At 29.4% G+C, this 25804-nt stretch overlaps 2 protein-coding genes across 9 annotated transcripts in view; one reads left to right on the forward strand and one right to left on the reverse strand.

Moving 5' to 3' along the window:
• Nucleotides 1-14593, forward strand: part of LOC114128131 (trithorax group protein osa-like) — a 34024-nt gene extending 19431 nt beyond the window's left edge. The window contains exons 4-18 of one of the 4 annotated variants that reach the window (XM_027992568.2): nt 3321-3801; nt 3879-4015; nt 4289-4693; nt 4834-5131; nt 5210-5442; nt 5503-5700; nt 5980-6196; nt 6265-6411; nt 9844-10006; nt 10080-10341; nt 10419-10584; nt 10650-10837; nt 10909-11025; nt 11353-12804; nt 13159-14593. In XM_027992568.2, coding sequence (XP_027848369.2) covers nt 3321-3801; nt 3879-4015; nt 4289-4693; nt 4834-5131; nt 5210-5442; nt 5503-5700; nt 5980-6196; nt 6265-6411; nt 9844-10006; nt 10080-10341; nt 10419-10584; nt 10650-10837; nt 10909-11025; nt 11353-12804; nt 13159-13557 — 4863 coding nt within the window. In that variant the 3' untranslated portion in view covers nt 13558-14593. The remainder of the gene's footprint in view (nt 1-3320; nt 3802-3878; nt 4016-4288; nt 4694-4833; nt 5132-5209; nt 5443-5502; nt 5701-5979; nt 6197-6264; nt 6412-9843; nt 10007-10079; nt 10342-10418; nt 10585-10649; nt 10838-10908; nt 11026-11352; nt 12805-13158) is intronic. The other 3 variants (XM_027992569.2, XM_027992570.2, XM_027992571.2) reach the window with 3 other exon arrangements.
• A 2371-nt stretch (nt 14594-16964) lies between these two features.
• Nucleotides 16965-25730, reverse strand: LOC114128133 (peroxiredoxin-4-like). 5 transcript variants are annotated; one of them, XM_027992576.2, is made up of 6 exons: nt 25247-25730; nt 20316-20767; nt 19392-19499; nt 19209-19326; nt 17571-17810; nt 16965-17500 (listed from the first exon to the last, which is right to left on the reverse strand). In XM_027992576.2, the coding sequence occupies exons 1-6, from the start codon at nt 25288-25290 to the stop codon at nt 17326-17328; spliced, it is 1137 nt and encodes a 378-aa protein (XP_027848377.1). In that variant the 5' UTR covers nt 25291-25730; the 3' UTR covers nt 16965-17325. The 5 variants fall into 5 exon arrangements, with proteins under 5 accessions (XP_027848377.1, XP_027848376.1, XP_027848378.1 ...); XM_027992575.2 differs by lacking the exon at nt 20316-20767 and adding an exon at nt 21075-21825; XM_027992577.2 differs by lacking the exon at nt 20316-20767 and adding an exon at nt 23631-23935 and having other exon boundaries at nt 25247-25728.
• Between the last annotated feature and the right edge of the window lie 74 nt (nt 25731-25804).

Below are 25804 nucleotides of genomic sequence, written 5' to 3' on the forward strand. Positions count from 1 at the left end.
ACTATTATTACTATTTACTGCTGCTAGGTAGTTCTATAATACCCCTAGTATATTATGATACTTTTTGCCAAATGTCTTTACTGTTAATGATTCGTGTACTAACGATGCACATCGCCTCCGCTCGTTGTGTATTTTTATTATTATTACTTCCATTCGTTTCTCTTTTTTTACCTAACAAAAATAATGTATCATCAGCAGTATAATATATATTATGTTGTTGTATGTGTACGAATGCGAAACGCTTTGTTTATGCACGTGTATATTATTTTTGAATTTTTACCGACGACGTGCGTTATACACGGACGGACCGATTGTTAACATTTCCCCATTAACTCTGGATCAATTATGCCGTTTTAACTGGCGGATAACAATGGATTACTGAGGATTTCGACTGAAATAAAATTTGTTTGCAGTACAGGGTTTTTGTAATTACTCTGTAGTTTTAAACATTTGCAGTCTAAATTATTATTATTTTAATTAATTATTAAACTGAGTACTTGCTAAATCATTTTATATGATTATTGAATAGATAATCAAATTTTCAAGTATAATATTTTTTTTTTGATTACAAAAAATAAATACGGTGTTATTGCATGCACTGAGACCACTACCACCAATCGTTTATTTACAAAATACAATATACATAATTAAAATAAAGTACACAAATTATACTCTCAACTACATATATTTCAATGAAATTTTTTTTCGTGGTAATGATACTTATTCATAACTATTTTATTATTATTATTATTTTTTTTTTTGATTGAGACTAATATTTATTTTATGTTGTGTATTATTGATATGCTTTTATACAATTTTAGTTTATTTATTTTGTAAATATTTATTATAAAATAATTTAGTATTATATTAATTGAAAAATTTACAAGTTAAAATATAGTCTTCGCATATACCAAACCGGCTGCGGCCTTCATATTTTGTCCATGCTTTTACCGCCCGCGTTGGGATCAATAAAGAGACACAATATATTATATCAATACAACAATGCCATCGACTTCGTGGCATCTACTTTGTTGTACTTATCTTTTATTCTTCACAGCCGATTTTTCTTTGGATACCTATATAATAATCAAATTTTTTTAGTTTATAATAATTTTTACCCAATCAATTATTATTAATTAGTGATTATCCATGTGTTTTTACAACTTTTAGCGTCAGTAATATTGGTTTAATACTTTAATAATATAATATTATTATACATTTCATGAATCAATTAGTAAATTCAAATAAGTCTGTATTTTTTTCTTTGTCTTGTAACATAAAACGATTGCTACGTTTAATTTATAGTAAAAATTTACTATCGATTTTTTCATACTGACTACACTCATACAATACCTAATTTAAGACTTAATGCAGTTACTTGAACAGCATCATCATTATCCTCTATAGACTATACGAAATGTTCTTTATAAAAATCACTTGGTTGGAAAATATGATACCTATTTATTAAAACATTAAAATTATCATATTTATAGATATTATAAATATTAATATTGTCGATTCATGAAATATGCTTACACCTGCTAATTGTTTTTCATTGTAGTTTTTACTATAATTAATTATTACTCAGTTTTTAATAATCATTCTCTTTAACATTAATTGAAATATTGAATAGCCATCCATATTTTATTTAAAATCAATTATCAATTATTATATTTTAAATCTATTAATATTTAACTGTTTAAATGTAATAAAGTATGTATATATATATATATATATATATCGTATTTATTTATTCGTTTAAATATTATATAATGCAAAACTAGAAGATCTAATTTTTGACTTAGAGTATCTTACATATTGTTTACATAAACTTAAAAAAAATGGTTTTATTTTTGTGTTGTGACAGGAAATTCTCCATTAGTAATAGTATTGAATTATAATGTATTAGACTAATTTCAAGCTATCCATACTTTGTTCTTCTCTAATTTTCTTCTATGGAACATCGCAGTCGGTATTAACATCTATGTTAAGAAAATTGAAACATAATGATATAATTTTATATTATTACTATAGGTATAAAATATTCTATTATGCCATTTTTAAAAATTTTAGCTCAAATTACCGTGTTTACTAATAGAAATATAGATTATTCATAATGTTATTAATAAATTATAAAAATCTTTAGAAAATTAAAGAGATTTATACTACACTACTTTGCTAAAATGTGTGTATCATATGCAATGATTTAATTCGACTTTTACATACATTGCAGTGACTTACTCAATGACGAGGTTTATTTGAAACTTATTTAACTTAGCAACCCTCAGTTTTTTTTAATAGAGTGTCGTAAATTAAAGTATTTTATAATTAATTTAGTTATTTTCGTATTTCACAAGATTTATACCTATGAGTAATTATTTGATAATATCATGTGTAATAATATACTCGTACGTTTCTTACTTTGATTATTCTTATGTTATTTCAAATTAAATCGTACGGTTTATTAGAATTTAAATGATTGTTGTTGACAATACGTTTGTTTGGTACTTTCCCTTTCCGTTGTTTTCACTGCTAAAAATGCACAGTGATTGATAAGTCCCAAAAGGTCATGGTCGGTTTTTGACCCCATTCCATTGAAAAAAAGGAAGCCACAACCGTTTACACATTGCGAAGATGTAACAACGTACAACCTATTTGATTTATATTGAAAACTGGCAATGATGGTGAAATAACTGGTGTGGTCTGTCCATGTTATGAATGGCATCACACGTGCCTCTTCCCCTCTACCAATCCCCTGTTCCGTCTCTTACCGGTGTCCTTATCATCCGTTTGTGTACACTCTTTGTATACATATATATATATTTGTGTGTGTGTGTAAATATATGTGTCGAGAATAGCGTGTTACCTCCACCCTTTTGCCGCGGTCCTTGTTCTCAGTCATTCTCTCTCACCCTTCTCTTCACCACCAGTCGACGGAAAGGTTCTAACCCTCCGCGTCTCGTCGTGCACAACTTTGTTGTCCCCTCGCTCTTCCACGTGCCACCAGCCCTCCGCTCAATCATCTCTTTTTCCAATTACCGCAATATAGAAGGAATACCTTTTGTGTGTATATAGTACATACCACGTTTTCTCTTTCTCTATATTCCTCGTTCCGTCTCTTTCGATCGTACTTTTCCCCGACCAGACGGTAGGTCTTCCCCGAAACCTCCACATGTTTTATTGACCCCCTACCTCTTTTCCTCTTCATCCTTCTAACCGTATGGTCCTTTTGCATCTTTTTACAGTCTAAGTCCGACCTGTTGATTCTATTTGTATTTATATATTTCCCCGTCAATAACGCCTACGGTGTTTTTATACAGGATTTGACAAGTCAAAACAGTAACGATAGTAATTGTGGTACTGGTGCTGGCAATGGTGGCACTCCTTTGCGGCCATCGCCGTCTCCTACAGGATCTACTGGTTCGCGTTCCATGTCGCCGGCTGTCACAGCACCGCCGGGTGGTGGACCGCCTCAACAACAACAGCAACAGAACATTCCAATGCCGCCTAGGCCACCAAGCAGTCAACAGCAGCCTGATCCAGGGCAAGCTACTCAAAATAATAGAATGAGTCATTCGCCTATGGGGCCACAACAAGGATATCAACAACAACCATCCCCACAACCTCCAAGTGGAATGCCTCATATGACGGGTCCTTCATCTGGAGCACCAGTACAAAATCCGTACAAAATGCCTGGACCAAATCCTTATGGCCCCCCTCCACCTGTATCATCACATAGTGGTTATCCTTCACAACAGCAGCCTGCTCCGCCTATGGGATCATACCCTCAACAACCTCCTGGTAAAATATGACCAACTTTGATGAACATTCTCTTAATTAATGTTCTATGTGTTTAATCGTATATGTTGATTATTTAGGTAATTACGGTGCTAGACCTCCTGGTATACCTTATCAAGGGTATCCACCACCTAATAGTAATGGTCCTCCACAACAATACTCTCCTAGAGGTATGCCGATGCATCATGGACCCCCTCATCAATTTCCTCCTTATCAAGTAAGTTTTTAATCGGGGAAATGTTTTGTGTAACACATTGTTTTATTATATTTAATATCATTGTCATTACTAATACTTAACATTTTATTGGGTAACTTTATTTGGTGTTTAAATTTTTTATAATATATTAAAAATATATTTGGAATAATTTAAACACTACTAAACATTTTATTTATATTATAAATTACAAAAAACGTTTGGTATTTGTTGTATTGTATTTGCTTTTTATACATTCTATGACATGCTTTTTGTGACACAAAATGTGCTTTGCAGGGATGGCCTGGTAGTGGTCCACCACAAGCACCACCTCCATTAAATAATAGTCACCATAGTGGTCCTGTTCAACCACCTACACCTACCAAAGTACCTCCCCCATCATCTTCCCCACAACAGCAGCAGCAGCAGCAGCAACAACAACAACAGCAACAACAGTCACCACAACAAACACAGCCTCAACAACACCAACAACCACCAATTCAGCACCCTCCCCCTGCACAATCACCATTACACCATCACCATCCGCATCACCCGCCCCCTCCGGGACCCCATATGCATCCACATGCTCATCAAATGCATTCAATGCAGCAAGGCACTTCTCCTGGACCACCTCCACCTGTCTCACCTGGTCCCAGGCCTCATACACCACCTCATCCACACTACCTCAAGCAACACTTACAGGTGAACATCCAAACAAACACAAAACTAATGCTTTATATGTGGCTTATAATATTTTGCTTTATTACTAGTTTTTTATTTTTAATGCATATTTAATTGTAAACTCCTTTGAAATTAATTAATTTCTTTTTCTTTAACTATAGCAACAACATAAAGGGCCTGGAGGCTATCAGACATCAGGTCCAATCCCACCTAATTCTGGGCCAGGAAATTATTTAAATTCAATGCCTCCACATAGTATGGGCCCACCAGCACCAGTTCAATCAAATACTGGTCCTCCAATGGCACCACCAAACCCTTCAATGATGTCAGTTGATCACGAAGTATCACAACAACAGCAAAGTCTTAGTGGTGTTGTAACTTCTGTTGTTACTACTGGACCTGATGGTACCGCTATTGATGATGCAAGTCAGCAATCGACTCTATCTAATGCCTCAGCAGGTAATTGTTATATTAAAATTTATTTAGATGATTATAATATTATTTTAAAGCTAATAATTATTGATTTTGTTTTTATAGCTTCTGGTGATGACTCAAATTGTACAACACCTAAAAGAAAAGAAAACATGAGTGGTGGTATGATGTATCAACAAGGAATGGGTGGTATTATGGGACCACCATGTTCACCTGCCCATGATGAGTACTCAAATCCGGATCCAATGGCACCTGCTTGGCCTAGAGGACCTCCATCTCATAATCCAGTATTTAATAGCCACATAGCTCCTCAAAACGAACATGTATATCGACCAAAGGTAATATTTTTCTTAACTTGCAAAGAGTACGTTTAAACTAAACAATTATATTTTTTTTAGAAACATGACAGCTTGAGTAAACTGTATGAAATGGATGATAATCCAGAGCGGCGCATTTGGTTGGATAAATTATTACATTTTATGGAAGAAAGAGGAACACCAATTTCTACATGTCCTACTATCTCCAAAAACCCTCTTGATTTGTTCCGCTTGTATATATATGTTAAAGAGCGAGGAGGTTTCATGGAGGTTTGCAAGGTGCGTCAAATTTTATTTTTGATTAATTTTTTTATATTCTCATAGCTAAGACTTGTTGTTATTACCAAGTTATGTTTGTAGTAATAGGTAAATATTTTTTCAATTTGTGATCATGTTAAATTACATAAATTATATTATGTAAAAGTCACCAATATTCCTACAACGTTGGTGTATATCACCATGTTCAACTTATTTTTAAGACCAAAATCAAGGCTCTACTGATGACTATTCAGTAGCATTAGTTAATATGTATTTACTTATTATAACTTAATTTATTAGGTAACAAAAAATAAAATATGGAAGGATGTTGCTGGTTTATTGGGTATTGGTGCATCATCTAGTGCAGCTTACACTCTAAGAAAACACTACACTAAAAATTTGTTACCGTATGAATGTCACTTTGACCGTGGAGGCATCGATCCTATACCTATAATCAATCAAGTTGAATCTTCCTCAAAGAAAAAAAGTTCTAAAGCAACATCTGTGCCTTCTCCTGGTAAGTGATCTTGTTCAACACACTTTGTGTGTTGAGTATGTTGGATTCAAGTAAATAATTACGATTAGGTTCTGCAGGATCTAATTCACAAGACTCGTTACCATCTGCACCAACTGCTCCAGGACCCGGTCATGTAGATGGTTACCCAGGATATGGAGGTTATAGTGGTCCACAAGATTATAATTCACCTCAAAGACCTCCTCATCCTCCTCATGGTAAGATTTTTTGATATTTATTTATATATAAGTTTATAAGCAGGTTATTAATAAAAAAATCTTTTTTGGTTTAATATTATTTGTTTAAATCTAAATGTTTAACTATATTGTAACTCAAAATATTAAATTATTTACACTATAAACACAATTTACTAAAACTTGGTTGACCCTTTGACTATTGCATTAAAATACGATTATACTTAGCTGTATAGTACTAAATTTACTTTATTGGGGAAATATTTTTTTGATTGGAGATTTCTGCAGATATTTTGTTATTAAGAAGAAAGAGTATGCATAACAGCAAGAGGTAAGTGATGTTTAGTGCATTGATGTAAACTTATTTCTGTAATCATAGAATTAAAATATTACTTTATTTGATATACAATTTTTTTTCAATTAAGTGAAAGTCATTGGTGTTAATATAATAACAGTAGTCAAAGGGTTAAATTGATAGCTAACCAAATATTTGTATTTCATAACTTAATCACTTATGGTACTATTAAAAATATATATATTAAATTCAAAAGATATTTGTTACTAGTTGAAATAAAACATTTAAATAAATTGGAAACTTGTTTATAATTTTCTCGTGTTTTGATAACCAATTTTTATTTTCACTTTTCAATAACTACTTAATTAAATTGTGGTCATAATGTATTGTTTAATAATAATCATATGTTTATTTTTAACATGAATTGTTAAAATTAAATTACTAATCATTTTTTTATAGAACAGATAAATTATTTAGTCTTATTTAACTGTATAATGTTGTAAAATATGTAAATACAAATTAAACAATTTTTAAAAAGACTCAATAATACCTATAATTGTGCATCACCTGTATATGTTACTTATTAATATATCATGTAGAATATATTAATAATACAGAGACAACACAAGTGTGAGCGTCAGATCCTCCTAAAAAAGCCCAGATAAACACGCATTATAAAATCTAGAAGCATTTTTTATTTTTATATTTAAAACAATTTCATTAGTATGCAAAAAATGTGTAAAAAGCTTTAAAAGATCAAAAATTACTTCAAAGATCATAAGTATATTGTTAATTTTAAATTTTAATTGACTAAAATAATATTAAAATTAATGAAAAGTCGAGCGTAAGTTTGTTGTATTACGCATTTGTAAGATAATTTCTGCTGTATTAAAAAAAAATTAGGTATGAGGATATTGTCGCAATATTTGTTCTTTCCCTCATTTGCACGCATCATTAACAATACAAATTCACGTAAAATCGTCTTTCATAATTTTTTATCAATAAAATCATCTATTGTAAAAGTTATTGATTATAATATTTTTGACATATCAGTTTTAAATTTAGTTGTTATTTGACTTTAAAGATAAAAATACATTTTTTGTTAACTTTAATGGATATTTAATTGCCTGAGACAGTATTTGAACAAATTGATAAATCAAACCCTCATATTTCTTGTAGTTTTGTAACAACTCTTAGATTACTCAAAAACTTAATGACTTTTTTAATGCAGCTGCCCCTCATATAATTTTTGTGCCTGTAGCAAAAATTGTTGCATTATTCAATTTTAATGTTTAAATTTTATATTTTTGTTTACCTTTCACTAACAACATTCTTTTAATACATAAATCTAATCGTTATCCTTATCACTAAAATAATGAGTAATATTTCATAGAATTTAAATTAATTAGAAGTTAATATATATATGTTTAATATACCTATTATTATTATTATAGTTTTAAAAATGTTTTTAATAGTTCGTGTGGGCTAACCCAAGCTTGTAATAAATTACAAACATTTATCATTTTGTTAATCTTTACCTATTAAAGTTAAAATATACTTAAATACTATACAATTATAAAAACTAAAAAGTATTAGTAAATTTAATTTTTTTTCTTTCACTATGTACAAATTTTGAACAGTTTTTTTGTCTCGATCAGTTATGTAATATACATTTTTTTTTTTTATCAGTACCGTATAACTTAGAAAGTAAGAACTGGAAATTATTTATTTCAGTGTACCGCATTAACTATTCGCTCCATATAGAATATTTAATTTTTAAATTTCGTTAATTTTTCTCATTCCCTTTATACTTTTGGTTTTGGATTGAGAATATAATCATTCTATAACATTGACTACTATTTAAAGGCTATATTATATTATTTAATTAACCAAACATTTGTATTGTCTATTGAAATTAATTTGGAAATTAAAATAACGATAGAAAATTAAGAAAATTATCTTAATCATAATCATTTGCATTGAGTAATTAGAAAAACATTTTTTGATAACACTAAACTCGCGCCATTGTCTCTGTCTAACAAACATACAATATAACAAATATGCGCGTTCAAAGGAACTAAATTTGTGACGTTATCTTTACCATTTTAGTGATTTGATCTGTTATCGAAAGTTAAGATAAGAAATAAAAATATTATCTAAAGCATCTCATAGGCTATAATGGTATTTAAATTTGAATGCGTGTTATAATTATGTAAAATATTATAATTTTAAAAGACGTATGATGAGGTGTTTAACTTGCTTAAAAGCTAACTTGTCAATAACAACATCAAATAATATTGTTTTAAACGCCCTGGAATCTACATATTATATTCTTGACTTTAAATTTTATACTAGGTGAATTTACTTAGGTATTAAACGTAACGAGTAATCAGTAACTAGTAACTACACTAAATAGATTTTTTTCAACTCAAAATTGTTATATTATATTATGTTTGTTTATGTTAATGGAAATAATATATACAATTTCGTCGTTCACTTTTACTGTACCGAACTGTGACTTGCGGCTTGCCATGTTTAATCTAAGTTAAAATAGTTAAATTATTGTGCTATCTTATACTCTACGTATATTATATTGATATACAGATATAGATAGAGAGTGTGAGTGAAATAACATCTTTCGTCTTCATAAAATTGCGGCATTATCAAATGTTTAGAATTAGCCACATGCAAAAATAAAAATAAAACTTATTTATGTTCTAAAGACTGCCTGATAAGGGCGATAAGGCTAATGAAAAATGTGAGAACATAGTCGTCTGTGGATACACATATTGTCTTATTGATATCGTTTTACTTGTGCAGGTTATAAGTGGTGTTGTGTAGTGTGTATAACACAATGGTGATAACTCGTATTCGTTATCAATTATTTTTCGTAATGTTAAATGGCTTAATTTTAATACAATTATTACTATTACGAATTACGATATAGTTTTTTATTTTAAAATATATTAAGATAGTGTTATTATGATTCTGATATATTTAATTGTTGTTTATACTTAATTTAATTTTTAATATTAAAAATAAATAAATAAATATAGATGTATTATATTATATTAACTATAAATAATTAAGACTAAAGACAAATAATGCTTAAAATATGCGTTACAATTATTATTGTCATTTGACATCTCATGACTTGATAGGAACTCAAGGAAGTTACCAAGGACAAGGTGGATACAACCAGCAGTATCCAGGCAGCAATGATCAGTATGGACAACATTATCCACCAGTTAGTACTCCAGTTGGTTACCCAAGTGGCCCAGTGAGACCACCTTTATATCCACCTTATTCAAATGATGCCGACAGGTAACAATTAATAATTAATGTTTTGTGTGTAAAAAGTATTTCTGTTTGCTAACCAATTTTTTTTTTATTAAAGAAATTATGGTGGTTCAGTTCCTCCTCCACAAGGCCCACCTAATACTCCTCAGGGACCTGGCAATGGTCAAGATCCATATGGACGTGGACCAGTTCCACCACCATCTGGCTATCAACAACCACCCAGGTTTCCTGGACCGCCACCACCACAGAATTCTTCACCTGCTACAGTAAACCAAACACAAGGAGGATCAGTTTCTACCCCTGGCTATCCACCTGGTCAGCAACCTCAACCAGATTATTATCGACAAGAACCTCCCGCTGTATGTATATATATATTAATTAATTTGTTTAATTCAAATCTATTTTACATAATTTAATATCTTTATTATTATTTTAGAGTCCTGGATATCCACCTACTAGTGCTCCGGGTACTTACCCAGGAAAAGGAATGCCACCTCCACAGCCACGGCGTCATCCTGATTTTGCTAAAGATCAACAAGGTGGTCCTCCCCAGCCAGCTGGTTATCCAGGTTATGGTCCTCAGCAACGACCTATGTATCCAGGTAAATATTAAACAATATTTCTTCAATTTTCAAACCTAAAAATTAACGATCTAAATTAACTTCAGGATGGACAGGTACACCAAATGCTGCTTCTAATCAATATCCGAGACCTGGATATCCACCTGGATCTCAACCACCACAGAATTGGTCACAGGGTCCACCACGTTCTATGCCTCCATCACACCCAGGACAACCACCCCAGTGGGAACAACATAGATATCCACCACAAGGACAACCTTATGGTGCTCAACAAGTGAGTAGTTTTTTATTTGTTTATAATTTGCTGTATTTAGCAATATTCTATCATACTTATGTGTTTCTTAGAATCATTGGGGTCCAATGGCACAAGCACAAATGAGGATGCCTAGACATGGATATCGCCCTGACGGAAGTAAACCGTATGGACCACATGGTCCAATGGCTCCACCACCACATATGAAGGTGAATAATATTTTTTCAAAATTATTTTAAACTAAGGACTGTTATCTTTGCCTTGCATCTTTGTACTGTTACTATAAGTAATTGTTTTACCTTAAAACCGTAATCTTTCTATAAGTTAAATTATTTTATTTTTATTAACTGCTAATAAATATATAAGGGATTATAAAATTTTTCATTTGTGTTCCTCATAATATTTTTAAAATCTCTTATCTATCAGTTAATGAATATATATATTATTTAGGTATAAAGATAACAATAACCTAAGTAATAGTATCTACCTCCTGAGGTACTATATTTTGCAATTAAATAAATTTTTTTTTTCTTTAGCCTGGAATGCCAGGGCAACCAATGTTTCAAGGCAGTAGTTTATTGAAGCGAGAAGTTATTTTCCCTCCTGATAGTATAGAAGCTGTAACACCAATTCTTTACAAACGACGTCGAATGATGCGACATGATGTTGCACCTGTGGATGCATGGCGATTGATGATGTCTTTACGTTCAGGTCTTTTAGCTGAGTCTACTTGGGCCTTGGATGTGCTCAATATATTGCTGTTTGATGATGTGTCTATACCCTTTTTTGGACTAACACATATGCCTGGATTATTAGATGTACTCTTAGAACATTTCCGGCAGTCACTAGTTGATATGCTTGATACTGATATCAAATCGTATTGCTGGTATGAAAAGTCTAAAGTGATAGAAGATATACCAGATGTTGGTGCTGTAGATAATGTAAATCCAAATGAAAAAGCTTATTTCCCAGATCCTAATTTCCCAAATCAACGACCAATTAAGAGTTCCGCAATTATTGATGGATCTAAAGAATTATTTATTAAAAATGGCAAGAGATCATGGGATGTAATTGATAATTATGACATGGGATATAACATTGCTGAAACAGATACAAGTTTTCTTGTACCTTGTTTTCGTTCAGAGTTTGGTCTTGTGCCATTTGTCAAATTACTGAAGAGTAATAAACCTAAAGCAGAAATATTAGATAATAAGGCATGTATAAAAAAAGAATTAGATGATAAAGAGTTAGTACAAAACAGTATTGACAATATTGTAAGTATAAAAAATATTAATGTACGTGATCCAATGGGCGTATTAAAGCGCAAGAGCATAACAGACTATGAAGATGAAAGTTTCTCTAAAGATGAATCAAGCTTGTCATTAATAAGCGAAAGCCAAGATTCCATTGGTAAACGGTGTGTGTGTATATCGAATATCTTACGAAATCTTTCATTTGTTCCTGGTAATGAATTAGAGTTTGCTAAAAGTGGCCCATTTCTTGGTTTGGTTGGCAAGCTGTTATTAACACACCACGAACATCCACTGCGCTCGTCAAAAACTAGGAATTATGATAAAGCTGACGATGACACAGAGTCATTATTCAATTGTACTACAACAACAGATGCTGATACAATTGAACCAGGCAATGACGCAAAGTGGTGGTGGGATTACTTAGACGTTGTCAGAGAAAACTTGCTAGTTTCTTTGGCTAACATTGCTGGTTATGTTGATTTGAGCACATTCAATGAAGATATTTCACGGCCTATCTTAGATGGTCTGCTACATTGGGCTATATGTCCGGCAGCTGCAGGCCAAGATCCGTTTCCTTCAGCACCACTCTCACCTCAACGACTAGCATTGGAATGTTTATGCAAGTTATGTGTCACCGATAATAATGTAGATCTGGTCATTGCTACCCCACCTTACTCAAGACTAGAAAAATTGGCCAACGTCCTTACTCGTTTGTTATGCAGGACTGAAGAACAAGTAAGTTATGTTTGAGTAAATATACACTGCCCATTACCCAGTTAGTTAGTGTTACGATTTTAACTTAATTCTTAGTTTTACAAAACGGTTCATTTTTATTTACTTTATAGTGTTTATACCTACCTCTCTGTTAATTAATTATTGTTTATTACACATTTTTAAAATTTATCCGTTTTTATTTTTTTTACCTTTAACTTTGTGTGATAAAAATAAAGCTTTTTACAATCCCATTTTATATTTTGTGAAAAAATGATTTTTGCAACTACCTATTTAGTTATAAACATTTATCTCTGCGAGTCTTATTACAACTAACCTAAACTTTTCAAAACTAAATGGTATAATTTTATTTATTAGGTACTCAGAGAATTCGCAGTCAATTTGTTACACTACTTAGCGGCTGCAGACAGTGGTATGGCACGTACAATTGCTCTTCAAAGTCCATGTGTTTCATTACTGGTAGCATTTATTGAACAGACTGAACAGAATGCTCTGAGTGTGGTAAATACTCATGGGCTGAATGCACTCCGCGATAATCCTGATTCAATGGGAACTAGCTTAGACATGTTAAGGAGAGCAGCGCGAATATTGTTGCTATTATCCAGACATCCAGACAACAGACCTTTGTTCTTGCAACAAGAGCAGAGGTTACTGTCGTTAGTCATGAGCCAAATACTCGATCAGCAAGTGGCAGCCCTCATATCGCGTGTCCTATTCCAATGTTCCAGAAATACGCCGTCTCCTCTCGCCCAATAACGATACGAATGCAATTTTTATTCTTCCAGATTAATTCTTTTTTTAAAGTTGTATAACGGTTTTTTTCACTTACTGCAAATTAATTTTCTTTATGTTTATTTATTTATAATTGAATAAAATAGTTTACTATTTTACGCAAACAAATTTCCGGAATCTTTTGTTTTGAATCAGTTGGAAAAAAAACAAAAAAACTAAGAAATTTAAAAATTATATATATTAAAATTAAATTAAAATCCTTAGACAAATCAAACAAAGAGACTGACCGTGTGATTGTTTTTAGAATTTTTTTCAAGCTAATCAATAATGTTAATTCCTTTATTATTGAGGTTTTGTTAATATTTATATTATAGCCTATAAATAGTTGACATTTTCCGCATAAACATTGTGTATAGTGAACACTTTCTTTTTTTTTTTTAATGTAAATAATGTCCCAAATCAATTTTTGTGGGGGTTATTATTATAAATTAGTCAAACTGATACTTAAAAAATGTAACATTGATTTTTATTTATTTTTTTTTTTAATATTTCAAAAAAATATTTTATACTTTGTATTGTAATGTATATATAATGTGTCTATAGAAAATAATAATTAATAATTATAATGTTGTAAGTGCGTTTATTTTTATTTATTTTTTAATTTATCTCAACCTGAAAAATTAATGTTAAATTGCCTCAAAATGAATTGTATGTAGACTATACTATTAATAATGTAATATAAAATATGTTATTTCAATAATAATAATAATAATTATTATTATTATTTTAATATTATGATATATATATAATTTTTTTTTTACAAAAGAAACAAATTTTGTTTTATCTAGATTATGATATATTTATAAAAAATTTTAGTGTTTATTGGAACTGAATGGACACGTTGTAAATATTAACGCGCGTGAATATTATTGTCATGTACAGTTAAGTATTTTTCTTTTTGTACAAAAATCGAAGACTACATAAAACAATTCGTATATTTGTAGATGTCAGGCATCAATTAAATGAAAAATAAATGGTTGACATTATTTAAAAAAAAAAACTGATTTTATTTATTATGTATTTCAATATTCATATTAAATTATACTATGCCCCATTGATGACTAATCAAAATGTCCGACGACGTCTTATAATTCTTTCCAGAAAATGTAAGCGTTTTTTAGTGCCACGGACAAAGAAATAAAGGTAAACAAATAAACAATGTACATAAATTGTTTTGAATTAGGTTCCTTGGTGGTATATTGTGAACATATAAATATAATTAATTATTCTAGCATTCACAGGACAAGGAGAAACATTTAAACAATAACAATTATTTACCATAAATGTACATTCAAGTTATAGTTCTATCAAATTTTCAAACGATTTCTTGTTTTAGAATCACTGTCCATCGTAGTTATTCAGTTGTTAATCATCGAACCTAAAACTAACCTTATTATACTAGTTATATAAAACTGTAATTCTGTATATCTGAAAATTATAACTCTAAGGTACTTATGTTTTATTTTAGCGTGCTTTTTAACAGACCACTTGAATGATTTAAAGTTATTGCTCAACATGTTATTAAATTAAATATAGCTATAATATATACATGTCTAATCACTAATTAAACCTGTATACAATTGAATCTTCATATAAATTTAATTTAATCAATTTCTACATAAAAGTGTATTATAATATTTTGAATAAAAACACAAAATTTATCATGGATAATAATTTAGTATAATAAAATAATAGAAGATAAACTTTTAAAAAACCATGGGTATGAATAATTTATTTTTTTTTAGATTTTGAGTAGAGCAATAAATGTATTTACATTTATTTTACAATTAAAAGTTTTTTTTGTTTTTATTTTTATTTTTGTGTGTCTATACGATAAGCAGTTGATAAAATGCTTCAATTTTCAACTTTGAGTGTGGGTTGGATAGGAAATTGAATCAAGTGCGTACTTTAAAAATCAAAACTTTCAAATACTTTTTTATAGTTGAATAAATGTTTAACTAGGTTTTTGATTGAATTGATTTCTTTATTTTGTTATTATTTAAATAAAAATAACCTAAAAAACTTAAAATTTCCACCAAGAGCTTAGATTACTATTTTATTACTACTATTTTGTAGGTATGGTGTAATTTTTAAAATATTTTAACTAAGCAATTTATATAATTTTTGATTTTTTAATACCTAATATTTTCTGTATAAATTGTAATAAAAAAATACTGGTGTAAAATTCTTGAAAATTTAATATAAGGTTCTACATAACTTATTCTTATATCTGCATAAAGTTATTTCAAATATATATATATATATATATATGCACATTTTAATTTTAAATTGAAATGTAAGTAGTTCATCAAATTTGTAAAATATTTCAAACTTTTTGTAGCTAAAAATTTATAAAAACTTCACATAGTAATAAAAGTAAAATAAATATCATTCATCGCTATATCATCAATTATAGAATAGATATTATAGATTTTATTATAATTTTTATTGACTAGTGTATTATCAATGACTATGACTATATCAATAAAAACAACCTTCGCTCAGAATGGTTATTCATAACACTATACAACGATGTATCATGTATAAATATATAATTTAATTCAAATTTAACACATCCATAATAGTGACCTACTCGACATTTAATGTACAGTATAGCCCACCCACTTGTCTATTTTAATTTTGCCATATTTAAATCATGTTTAAAGAAAATAAAGTGATTTGTATACAAACGAATGTAACAAAAATAAAAATTTGTAAATTTATTATTTATGTTATTTTTAGTTTTTTGGAACATATTACACTTTAAACTAATCAATATTTTTTATGCAGTTTAAATGTTAACAAAATTAAATATTTAAACGAATAATAGCAATTTTAATTATTTTGTTGTAATTCAAAAAATATCATTTGTGGGTATTTTAACTTTAATAAACTGATATTATATTATTATTTTTATGTATAGTATACACAATATTTTCAAATGTTAGTATGACATGCCGTAATGATTGTAATCGTAGGCACTAGGATACCATCACATGTACATAATAAATATACATATCGCAGGTACTTATGTTTTAGAATGTTATAACTAGGTTGAAAGTATCGAGATACACGTTCGACTGTTCTCTGATAACAGTCCTGGTCAGAGTTGTTGGTAATCTCTGAGACAAGGCGTTTGTATAACATGTTTGTGACTTAGGGGTTATGACTATAATTAGTTTAAATTGCTTCAAAATTAACAAATTATAGTCATTTAAATTTTTAAAAAAATTATGTTACCAGAGAGAGAGTGAGAGAAAAAAAAGAAAACGAAGGTAGGTTTAATAGTTACTAGCACAGAAAAGAATTATAATATTATTGTCATGTACAGTTAAATATTTGTAGATGTCAGGCATGAATTAAATTAAAAATAAATGGTTGACATTATTTATTTTGTAATTCAATATTTATATTATATTAGGTACAACATGGATGTTTCACATCAATTATCTTGGCGACAGTTTAACATATCACTCACAAATTTTATTTGAAATAATTTTGATAAAAATAAATACACAAATTGTCTAATTCTCCAGTGTTGGAGATGTACGTTGTACATGTAATAATGTGAATTTGAACATATAAGGGTACATCATAAAGAACATTATTCATTATGAAGTTGTCAAGTTCACTAAATTAACTTTAATTTAGTAAAATAAATGAACTATAATAATAAAAATTTAAAATAGCTTAGTAGTAATAATAATAATAATAATAATAATAATAATACAATTATGATATAGTTGGTTCGCCAGGTTTCCAATCAGCAGGGCATAATGTTTCCGTTTCATCAGTGTATTGAAATGCTTCTAGAAGTCTTAATATTTCACTGATATTCCTGCCTACAGGTAGATCATTAATTGTTACATGTCTTAAAATACCTCTCATATCTATTATATAATGAGCTCTGAAAAAAACGTAAGAATACAAATTAAAAATTATTTGTTTATTGAGAAATTAAAAATTTAAATCGTCACCTGAGAGAATGGCCAAGTTCTGATAAATAGCATCCATAACTTTTACTAATGGCATGTGTTGGATCAGATAATAGTGGCATTTTAGGTACAGCAATGCCTCCATCAGAGCGCAATGTACGTGACCATGCTTGATGAGAAAGGTATGAATCCACAGAACATGCAACTACTTCAGTATTAAGTGCTCTGAATTCAGATACTCTATCACTTAATGCAATCAGCTCACTTGGACAAATACGAGAACTATAAAATATTATAAAAGTTTGTTAATAATATGTTAAACAATAATAACACCATGTTTAAAATTAGTGGGAATATAATTTATTTAACTTTTAAATAGATAGATAATAGCAAATACTTGGTAAGGAAGTATAACATAGTATTATTTATAATACAGTAGTAAATTGGTAAAAACAAGTAAATTTATTAATTCATGTAGAAGTGTAAACAATATAGTATTATATAAATGTAAAAACTCGAGCTTAATAATTGCACAGAATTAAACATATTTAGATATTGGAGTATATTATATTGTAACAAAAATTAAAATTGATTTATAAATTGAAAATATTTGGTTATTACTGAAATGAGCGAATACATATAAAATGTAGATCATATGGTAGTATAAACAATTTAGTGTTTCCCAAATGCGAAGCCGTGAGCTCAACATATTTAAGTACGGTATTAGTTTGGGCATAATATTAATAACAAACAAGTTCTATTATTAAATATTTAAAATTATAAGTATTTGATTATAGCTAATTTGAATCTATACACATAAATGTAGATCATGTAAAAGTATAAACAATTTAGTGTTGCCCAAATGCGAAGCCGTGAGCTCAACATATTTAAGTACGGTATTAGTTTGGGCATAATATTAATAACAAACAAGTTCTATTATTAAATATTTAAAATTATAAGTATTTGATTATAGCTAAATTGAATCTATACACATAAATGTAGATCATATAAAAGTATAAACACTTTAGTGTTGCCCAAATGCGAAGCCGTGAGCTCAATACCATTTAAGTACGGTATTAGTTTGGGCATAACAAATTTCTATGATACACAAGTTCTAATATTGAACATTAATTAATGAAAATTATTTGATTATAACTGAAATGGATAAAAGAATCACTTATTAACATAGGTGCTGATTATTTGAAAAGCTACGATGCTTGAACATCCCGTGGTTCATTTTATAAGATTTGGAAAAATCAGACATAAATATTCAGTATGTTAATGTTTTATACCGTCCAAATATATATTAAAATTTAAAAGTAATTTAAAAAGAAATTAACATTTAGACTTATAAATAGTTATTTTATTTAAATAATGAAAAAATATATTATTTTAAATTTAGTAAATTATTAATTAAAATAAATAGCAGCTAGCAACATAGTATTTCTCAAAATTATTTAAATTAAAACTATACTCCGGCCCACGAGAGAACCACACTCCTTTGCACATACAAATAAGCGGACGGAGGCAGAACAGTAAAGGTGTCGGCGGCAGCCAGTGTTTTGGAGAGTTTAGTGGTGGGAATGTGCGACAACAATAGATAAGTTTTGGTCGCTGACAAGAAATGGTCTCTCATAGGCTGGACTATAGTTAAATTTTAATATTAATTATACAACTTACAAATCTTGAGGATAAAAAAATAGGACCAAATAACGACCACTATAATCACTTAATTTTAACTCTGTCACATGACCATTAACGACAGCTGTAGCTTTCCAAAACGGTGCAGGTTTGGAAACTGAAAATAAAAAATTTACATAATTATAGTTTTAGACTTTATTTTAGTTTCTAATTTAACTGTACCAATAGCTTTGCATTGATTTTCTTCATGTTTTTGATCCATTTTTTCATAATTAGATGTACTATGATAGTCATTGGATTGAAGACCAACTTCATAATCATCATCATTGTCTAATGAATAAAAATTTTAGTTTAATAATGTTATTATTTGGCAAACAGATGTTTAAATAAAACAACCATTTATTAAAATCGGTCAGAGCTGCAATTTTTCGGTTATAAATACGATTATATGTATATAATATTTATATATGTATATTATATATATAAATTTAAAAAAGAAATTTCTCTTAAAATTACTTCAAATATATTTATGTCACTTAAAATATATGAATTAAACATAATTATAATTTTATTTTATAGATTAATTATGTTGTAACAAATAGTTTATCAAGGTCACAAGTATTAACATAATAAATAATTGTTCTATAATATAAAAAATATTGTACACGGTAATAAAAGCTCTGACCAACTTTTTCAGGGCTTGTTGATTAAAACTGTCCTTCAAACATACGGTCTCAAACTAATCTTTGGATTTATAATTTACCTAACATACAAAATATATTTGCTATAAAATACAAAATTAAACGAGTAAGCTCTGACCAATTATAATAAATAGGTCAAAACACTTTATTTTTTTACAACTGAAGACCCAAAACTAACACTGATATAAAAAATGATAATTTCTTAATAATAACAAAACAAAATCTATGTCGTTTAAATACAATGATTGATGATCTTCAATTGTTATTTTTAAATAATAGAAAACGTATGAAAATAGAGTTTATAGCTTGAAGAATTTACTCCAGGAAATATTAATATATAACCAAAATAATTAGATTATTTAATCATTATTAGAAAAACTTTTAATAAAAAAAATTTAAAGCTATAAACTCAGGGAGACATACAAAAAATACCCAATATCCAAACCTTTAATGCTCAAAGATTTCATTTGTAAGTCATCAGGCGAATCTTCATCATCATCTTCTGTCTTAACTTTTGATTTGTTTCTAACAATTGGACCTTCGTAAACTGTGCCCCCAGTTTTCATCACATGTTTTTTAGCCTGTGAATGATTTCGTAAGACTGTGATATCAGCAACTAGACTTTTGTCACAAGCTTCACATCGAGCTTTATAACAGCTCTTTGGTTCTGGTGACAACCAGCCTCTAAATTCAGACAATTTTTCCCAATCTGCACGATACTTTTGTAGGCCTCGTTTTCGTTTCATCATATGAGCGCGATTAGCGGCTGATTCTTGTTTTATCCGCAGTGGGGTCAAAACTTCTTCAATTGCTATGTCATCTTCATCAGCAGATTGTTTCTGTGCTTCTGCATTATCTGATGATTTGATCTCAGATTCAACCTGGATGTCCCGCTTTCTGAGGAATTTAATTAATTTAATTTTACATGACAAGTACTGCTATAATGTACAACACACATGCACTAAAACATTATGTTAACACTTGGACCTTTGAACTTGAAAACCCTCTTTGGGAAGTTTTATTTAATATAAACCTAATAATTCAACCTAACCTATTTAAAATGTACCTTATCAAAATTTGCTTATTTGGAAAAATAAGACTAACTATTAAATTCATTGTTCAACATTATAAATACCAAAATAAAACACTTTTTTTCTAATAAAAAACTATTATTGCAGCTCTGACCTGGTCACCTAAATTTTACCTTTATTTTTTTGTACATGATGTTCAGTAACCACAGACACCAAATTACCAGTCTCGTCGATTACATTCACTTCTTTTTGTATGTATTGGGTATTTGAGCTAGAAGCTTGTGGACCTTCATTGTCATCATCATCTTCGTTAGGTAATGATACCACAACATATTTGTCGCGTTGTGATTGTGCTGCCATTTCAGATGTAATTATTTCCTCAGTAGGATTTGTTTGATTCATATATAATGCTCGTGACGCAAGTGATGATTTGTCTTCTTTATTAGTTACTACAGCTATACCATAAGTACCCTTTTTGTCAGTTACCACATTATATTCAATTGGTGGAACAGGATTGTCATCTGCATTAGGACAACGAGCTCTCACCATACGCACATGAGCTTTACTCACACCGTGTACTCGTAAAGACTTTAAATCTGCACGAAACATTCGTTCACATGCAATGCACCATGCTTTTGTTACATCTCCATCAATAGGTCGTAACCAAGCATGAAATTCTGGAAAACGTTGCCATTCGCTTCGAAACACTTGAGTGGGTGGTGTAAATGTAAGATGGGGTTGAGACATTTGGCCTCGGTTGTTTGAGCCTGTTGTTAAAATTGTATATTCTTCGTGTTGTTGGTTGTTAGACATTGAAATAGCGTAGAATCAAACAATATTATTTTAATATTAAAATGTAATTTGTCGTCTTTCTGCTTCAAATATTTTGAAATTCCCTAAGTGCTGCGGGTTACTGAATTTCATCTGCTGCAAAAAATAATAACATATAAACTAATTAAGAAGCCTATGACTTTATATTTCCCATTATAAATTAACTGTTCACATTATTAAGATAATAGTTGAATCAAATTTACATGTAAAACTTTATTAACAAAAAACTTCTACAGTAAAAATAATTTATTTGTCAATATTTCTTATATTTATCAAAAGATAATAATTATGCAATCTAACAGACACTATAAATCTTATAAAAAGTAAATGACAATAATTATAAAAATAATAAATGAATCTAGAAATAGTTATTAAATTTAAAAAATTTTAAATTCTGCGCAGGGAAAGAGGATGAATGTTTAAAATGTCTTTTTTGTTTTTAGTAAGAAGATATCAATTTTTAATAGATAAAATAATTCAATTATCAATTTCGAGGCAGGTTTTCAATAGTAAATTAAAATTAATTTATGTTTAAACGATAATTCAAAAAAAATGAAACTTGAAATCTTCTACAAATATTTATATCACTGTTTAATAAGTAAAATTAATTTTAAAACATTTTAGTCTTGTGGCAGTAAGTTATATCACTATTTATGTTTGATACAATATTTGTTTTTTGATAAAAAAAAAAAGCTTGATTTATATTCTCAATAAATAAATAATGAAATATATATAATATTTTTTTTAAATTTACAAAATTCATTAAATTCAACAAAAATTGTAATTTATAAAATGTTGAACTTTAATAGCAAAAGCTTGACAATTTGAATACTAGATTTATAAATGGATTACAAAAAGACATAACAGTACACATATTGTTTTTTAATGACAAGTTAAAATTAAAAAAAAAAGATAGTAGTTTCAAAATATTTAGTCTGTTCAAGTTAAAAGTACCTAGTCGCTCAGATGAAAATTAGTTAGGTTTGTGCATGTACCATATATATCGAACAGTACTGACTTATCACAGGGCGTCTGATTCCACCCTGGGGGTCCAATAGTTGTCAGTGGCTCAGTATGCATGCGCGAGTTTAGCCACTCTTAACCCGAACAGAGTATAAACTAAACACTGATTATAGAATAGACTATTTTATAACCAACAATTTTAAGCTATAGCCTATTTATAATTTACAAAATACTTTAGTTAGGTAAATATATTACATTACTACAACCTAACACATACATTATAGATCCCAACTCAATGACTCATACTGCACCAAGTACACACCTATATTTAATTGTAGATTACCTATATGTTTATTTAAACCAGTTCAGCGATCTTATTTAATATCAATACCCAATGTTATTTCTTAAATGAGAATATTTATATAAAAGATTAAAAGAATTATAATATTACTAGGTAACAATTTAAATTGTGGTTAATAAGGTATATAGGTAAAATACTATTTTAATTTAAATAAACCTACAAAAAAAAAAAAAAGACAAGATTAAAGACAAACATAGTAGGAAGACAACCATATCTTTAAAAAACAAAACAAAAATATTAATTTTTAATAATAAAATAGAATAATGTAATATATCAAATAAAATAAGTATAATATATATTAATCTCATCACATAATATAATATTGAACCATTCAGCCTTCAACCTATTTACATATTATAATATATTGTGTATAAATAACTTGCTCAATATATTTATCATAGTTAGATTTAAGTATGATCAAAATTGATACATTTTTTTAAAAGTTAGCAATGTTAAAGGAATCTAACCTATTAAATACATAAATTTATTGAACATGTAAGTGATATCATTACGCACGTTGAAGGACAGTTTAGAATACACAATTTCCTATCAATTATCAAGTAGGATACTCTACCTGAAACTACTGTATATGTCTCAATTTCCTCTGGTTCAGTAGGAGAACCATTGATTTTTTCCATGTTTCTTTCATGTTTACGTGTAGCTAAATGCTTTTCAAGCTCACTTTTTCCAGCAACCAATACACAATGACAAACCTTGCATATAGCTTTATCTGGCAGTTTATGAGGCACCAGCCAATCTTTGAACATGCTAAACTTCAACCAGTTTGGGTTGAATGACTTTTTGGTTAAACTCATTTTGCGGGACTCATCATCTTCAGTACGCATACGCTTATATTTTGGTTCTTCAGTATACATAATTCTAAAATGGTTTTTATAACCAAAATGGGATTTTAATGTTGATAATTCAAAGAGGGTTTTCATAAGTTAAAAATTTCTAGACCTAGCTTCTAAAAATATTATAAGGAAAAAATCACATTAATATGATAAAAGAAATAAATTTATGAAAACACCTCTTGAGTAATGAATTGTGTAATATTGTAAAATATTTCTTAATATACTTAAACCTACAAATAACTACCAATTCAATATGTATTGAGTATTAAAATAATATAATTGTAATTTCATAATCATTAAGGTACCTACTTAGTTTTAATTTAAATTTAATGAAATTTTCAAATTTTATTAAATTGAATGATTGTAGATATAAAGGTTATCAGTTCTAAAGTAGAAATCAAGAATTAACACCTTACCATTGTTTTTGTAAGTGAAACAGCTTTAAATACACATTTACAGAAGATAGAAATTAATTAAAATAATATTATTGAACCAATAAAATTTTGTCTCGACAAAAGTACATTTCACATAGGTATATTATAAATTAGAATGCCTTTAGCTTACAAAGTGTCCATTAGATAGGTAGAAAAAGCTTATCAATAAAAATAGCATTTTTAATGGTTTCTATAGTATATTATATTTACTTTTGATAAAAAAATAGATCAGGCTTATTAAATATATAATTAGTGATTACCAATAATTTAACAAGTACAACTATATTGTTAAGGTTTAAAAGAACCAAGACACAGGTGAGAAAAATACTAATAATATAATTAAAGAATTAGTTATACTCAATTGGTATAAAATAATTCGACAAAAATTTCTATCAAAATGATTTACACGTCTCAGGTTTGAGTGATTTTTAAAAAAGAGAAAACCCATGCTCAATTAAAATACCAAGTAAAATAGGGATATATGAACCTAACTACTATGTACAACTTATTTTTTTTTTCAAATTTTCAGTTTGTAGTAGGTAGTGTGTAAGTATCATCAAACACAATCGATTAACACATTACTTAAAACTTTTTTAACGTAAATCTGAAAACAAAAGGTCTAACCAACCGAACAGGGAGGTTAGACAGGGGATGGAATTCTATTGGTTTTAGACAGAGATCTATTGTCTACAGCGTTTACGACGTCGCAGCGATCACGCTGTTTTCCCACGCAAGAGGACCGGAAATCGCGGCGGAAATACAAATGAAACCATTTAACGGGCGTCGACCACGGACCCGAAAAACTATCGTCAACTCTGTCGCGGTTACCGCCAAAGGCTTTAACATCAACTAGGTACACACATAGAAATTTAAATATTAAAAATTGCAAAATAGACATTTACCCAGAATCGTCGTCGTCGATCAATTCGACATTGGTCGAAGACATTGCCGGCAATCGAACGCGTATGGAGGTGGTGCGAACGGGAAAACGTGAACACGCTCGTCGTGCCGTTGTCTCCGCGGTAGCGTCCGTCGAGTTTACCGTGTAGCGTCTAACGTCTAATGTTGATGGTCTGAACGTCTGATGAAGTGAGTAGTTAGTATCCCTGGTCCCGGGTCCGTCTCTATATCGTTGGTACGATAAAAACGGTGAATGCTACGAACGTTTTACTTGCACTGTAACGCACAGTAGAGCCGGAAAAGGCTAACAAAAAAAATCGGACGATAAAATGGCAGACACGATATGAACACACACACACACACACACATACACACATACACAAAAGCGCGTGTATAAATATATTATTATAACATAATATATAATATTGTACGTGTAACGTGTCTGACTGTCTGAGTGTCTGCCTGTTGTATATTATTTTTTTCTCCTTAACGTCTATTATAGTCGGTAAGCGTCTACACGAAGCCGCCGATAGAGCGTGTTGCGTGAGACCGCGACGTTG

Source organism: Aphis gossypii, chromosome 2 (assembly GCF_020184175.1).
Source record: "Aphis gossypii isolate Hap1 chromosome 2, ASM2018417v2, whole genome shotgun sequence".
Classification (NCBI taxonomy): domain Eukaryota; kingdom Metazoa; phylum Arthropoda; class Insecta; order Hemiptera; family Aphididae; genus Aphis; species Aphis gossypii.

What these genes read in the sequence shown, in the direction of transcription:
- LOC114128133 (XM_027992575.2), bottom strand. Translation starts at nt 21,714, where the DNA reads ATGTCTAACAACCAACAACACGAAGAATATACAATTTTAACAACAGGC. An exon ending in AAATCAATGCAAAGCTATTG is followed by an intron (nt 19,327 to 19,391) that starts GTACAGTTAAAT and finishes TTTTATTTTCAG; the next exon opens with TTTCCAAACCTGCACCGTTT. An exon ending in TTTTTTTATCCTCAAGATTT is followed by an intron (nt 17,811 to 19,208) that starts GTAAGTTGTATA and finishes AATATTTTATAG; the next exon opens with TTCTCGTATTTGTCCAAGTG.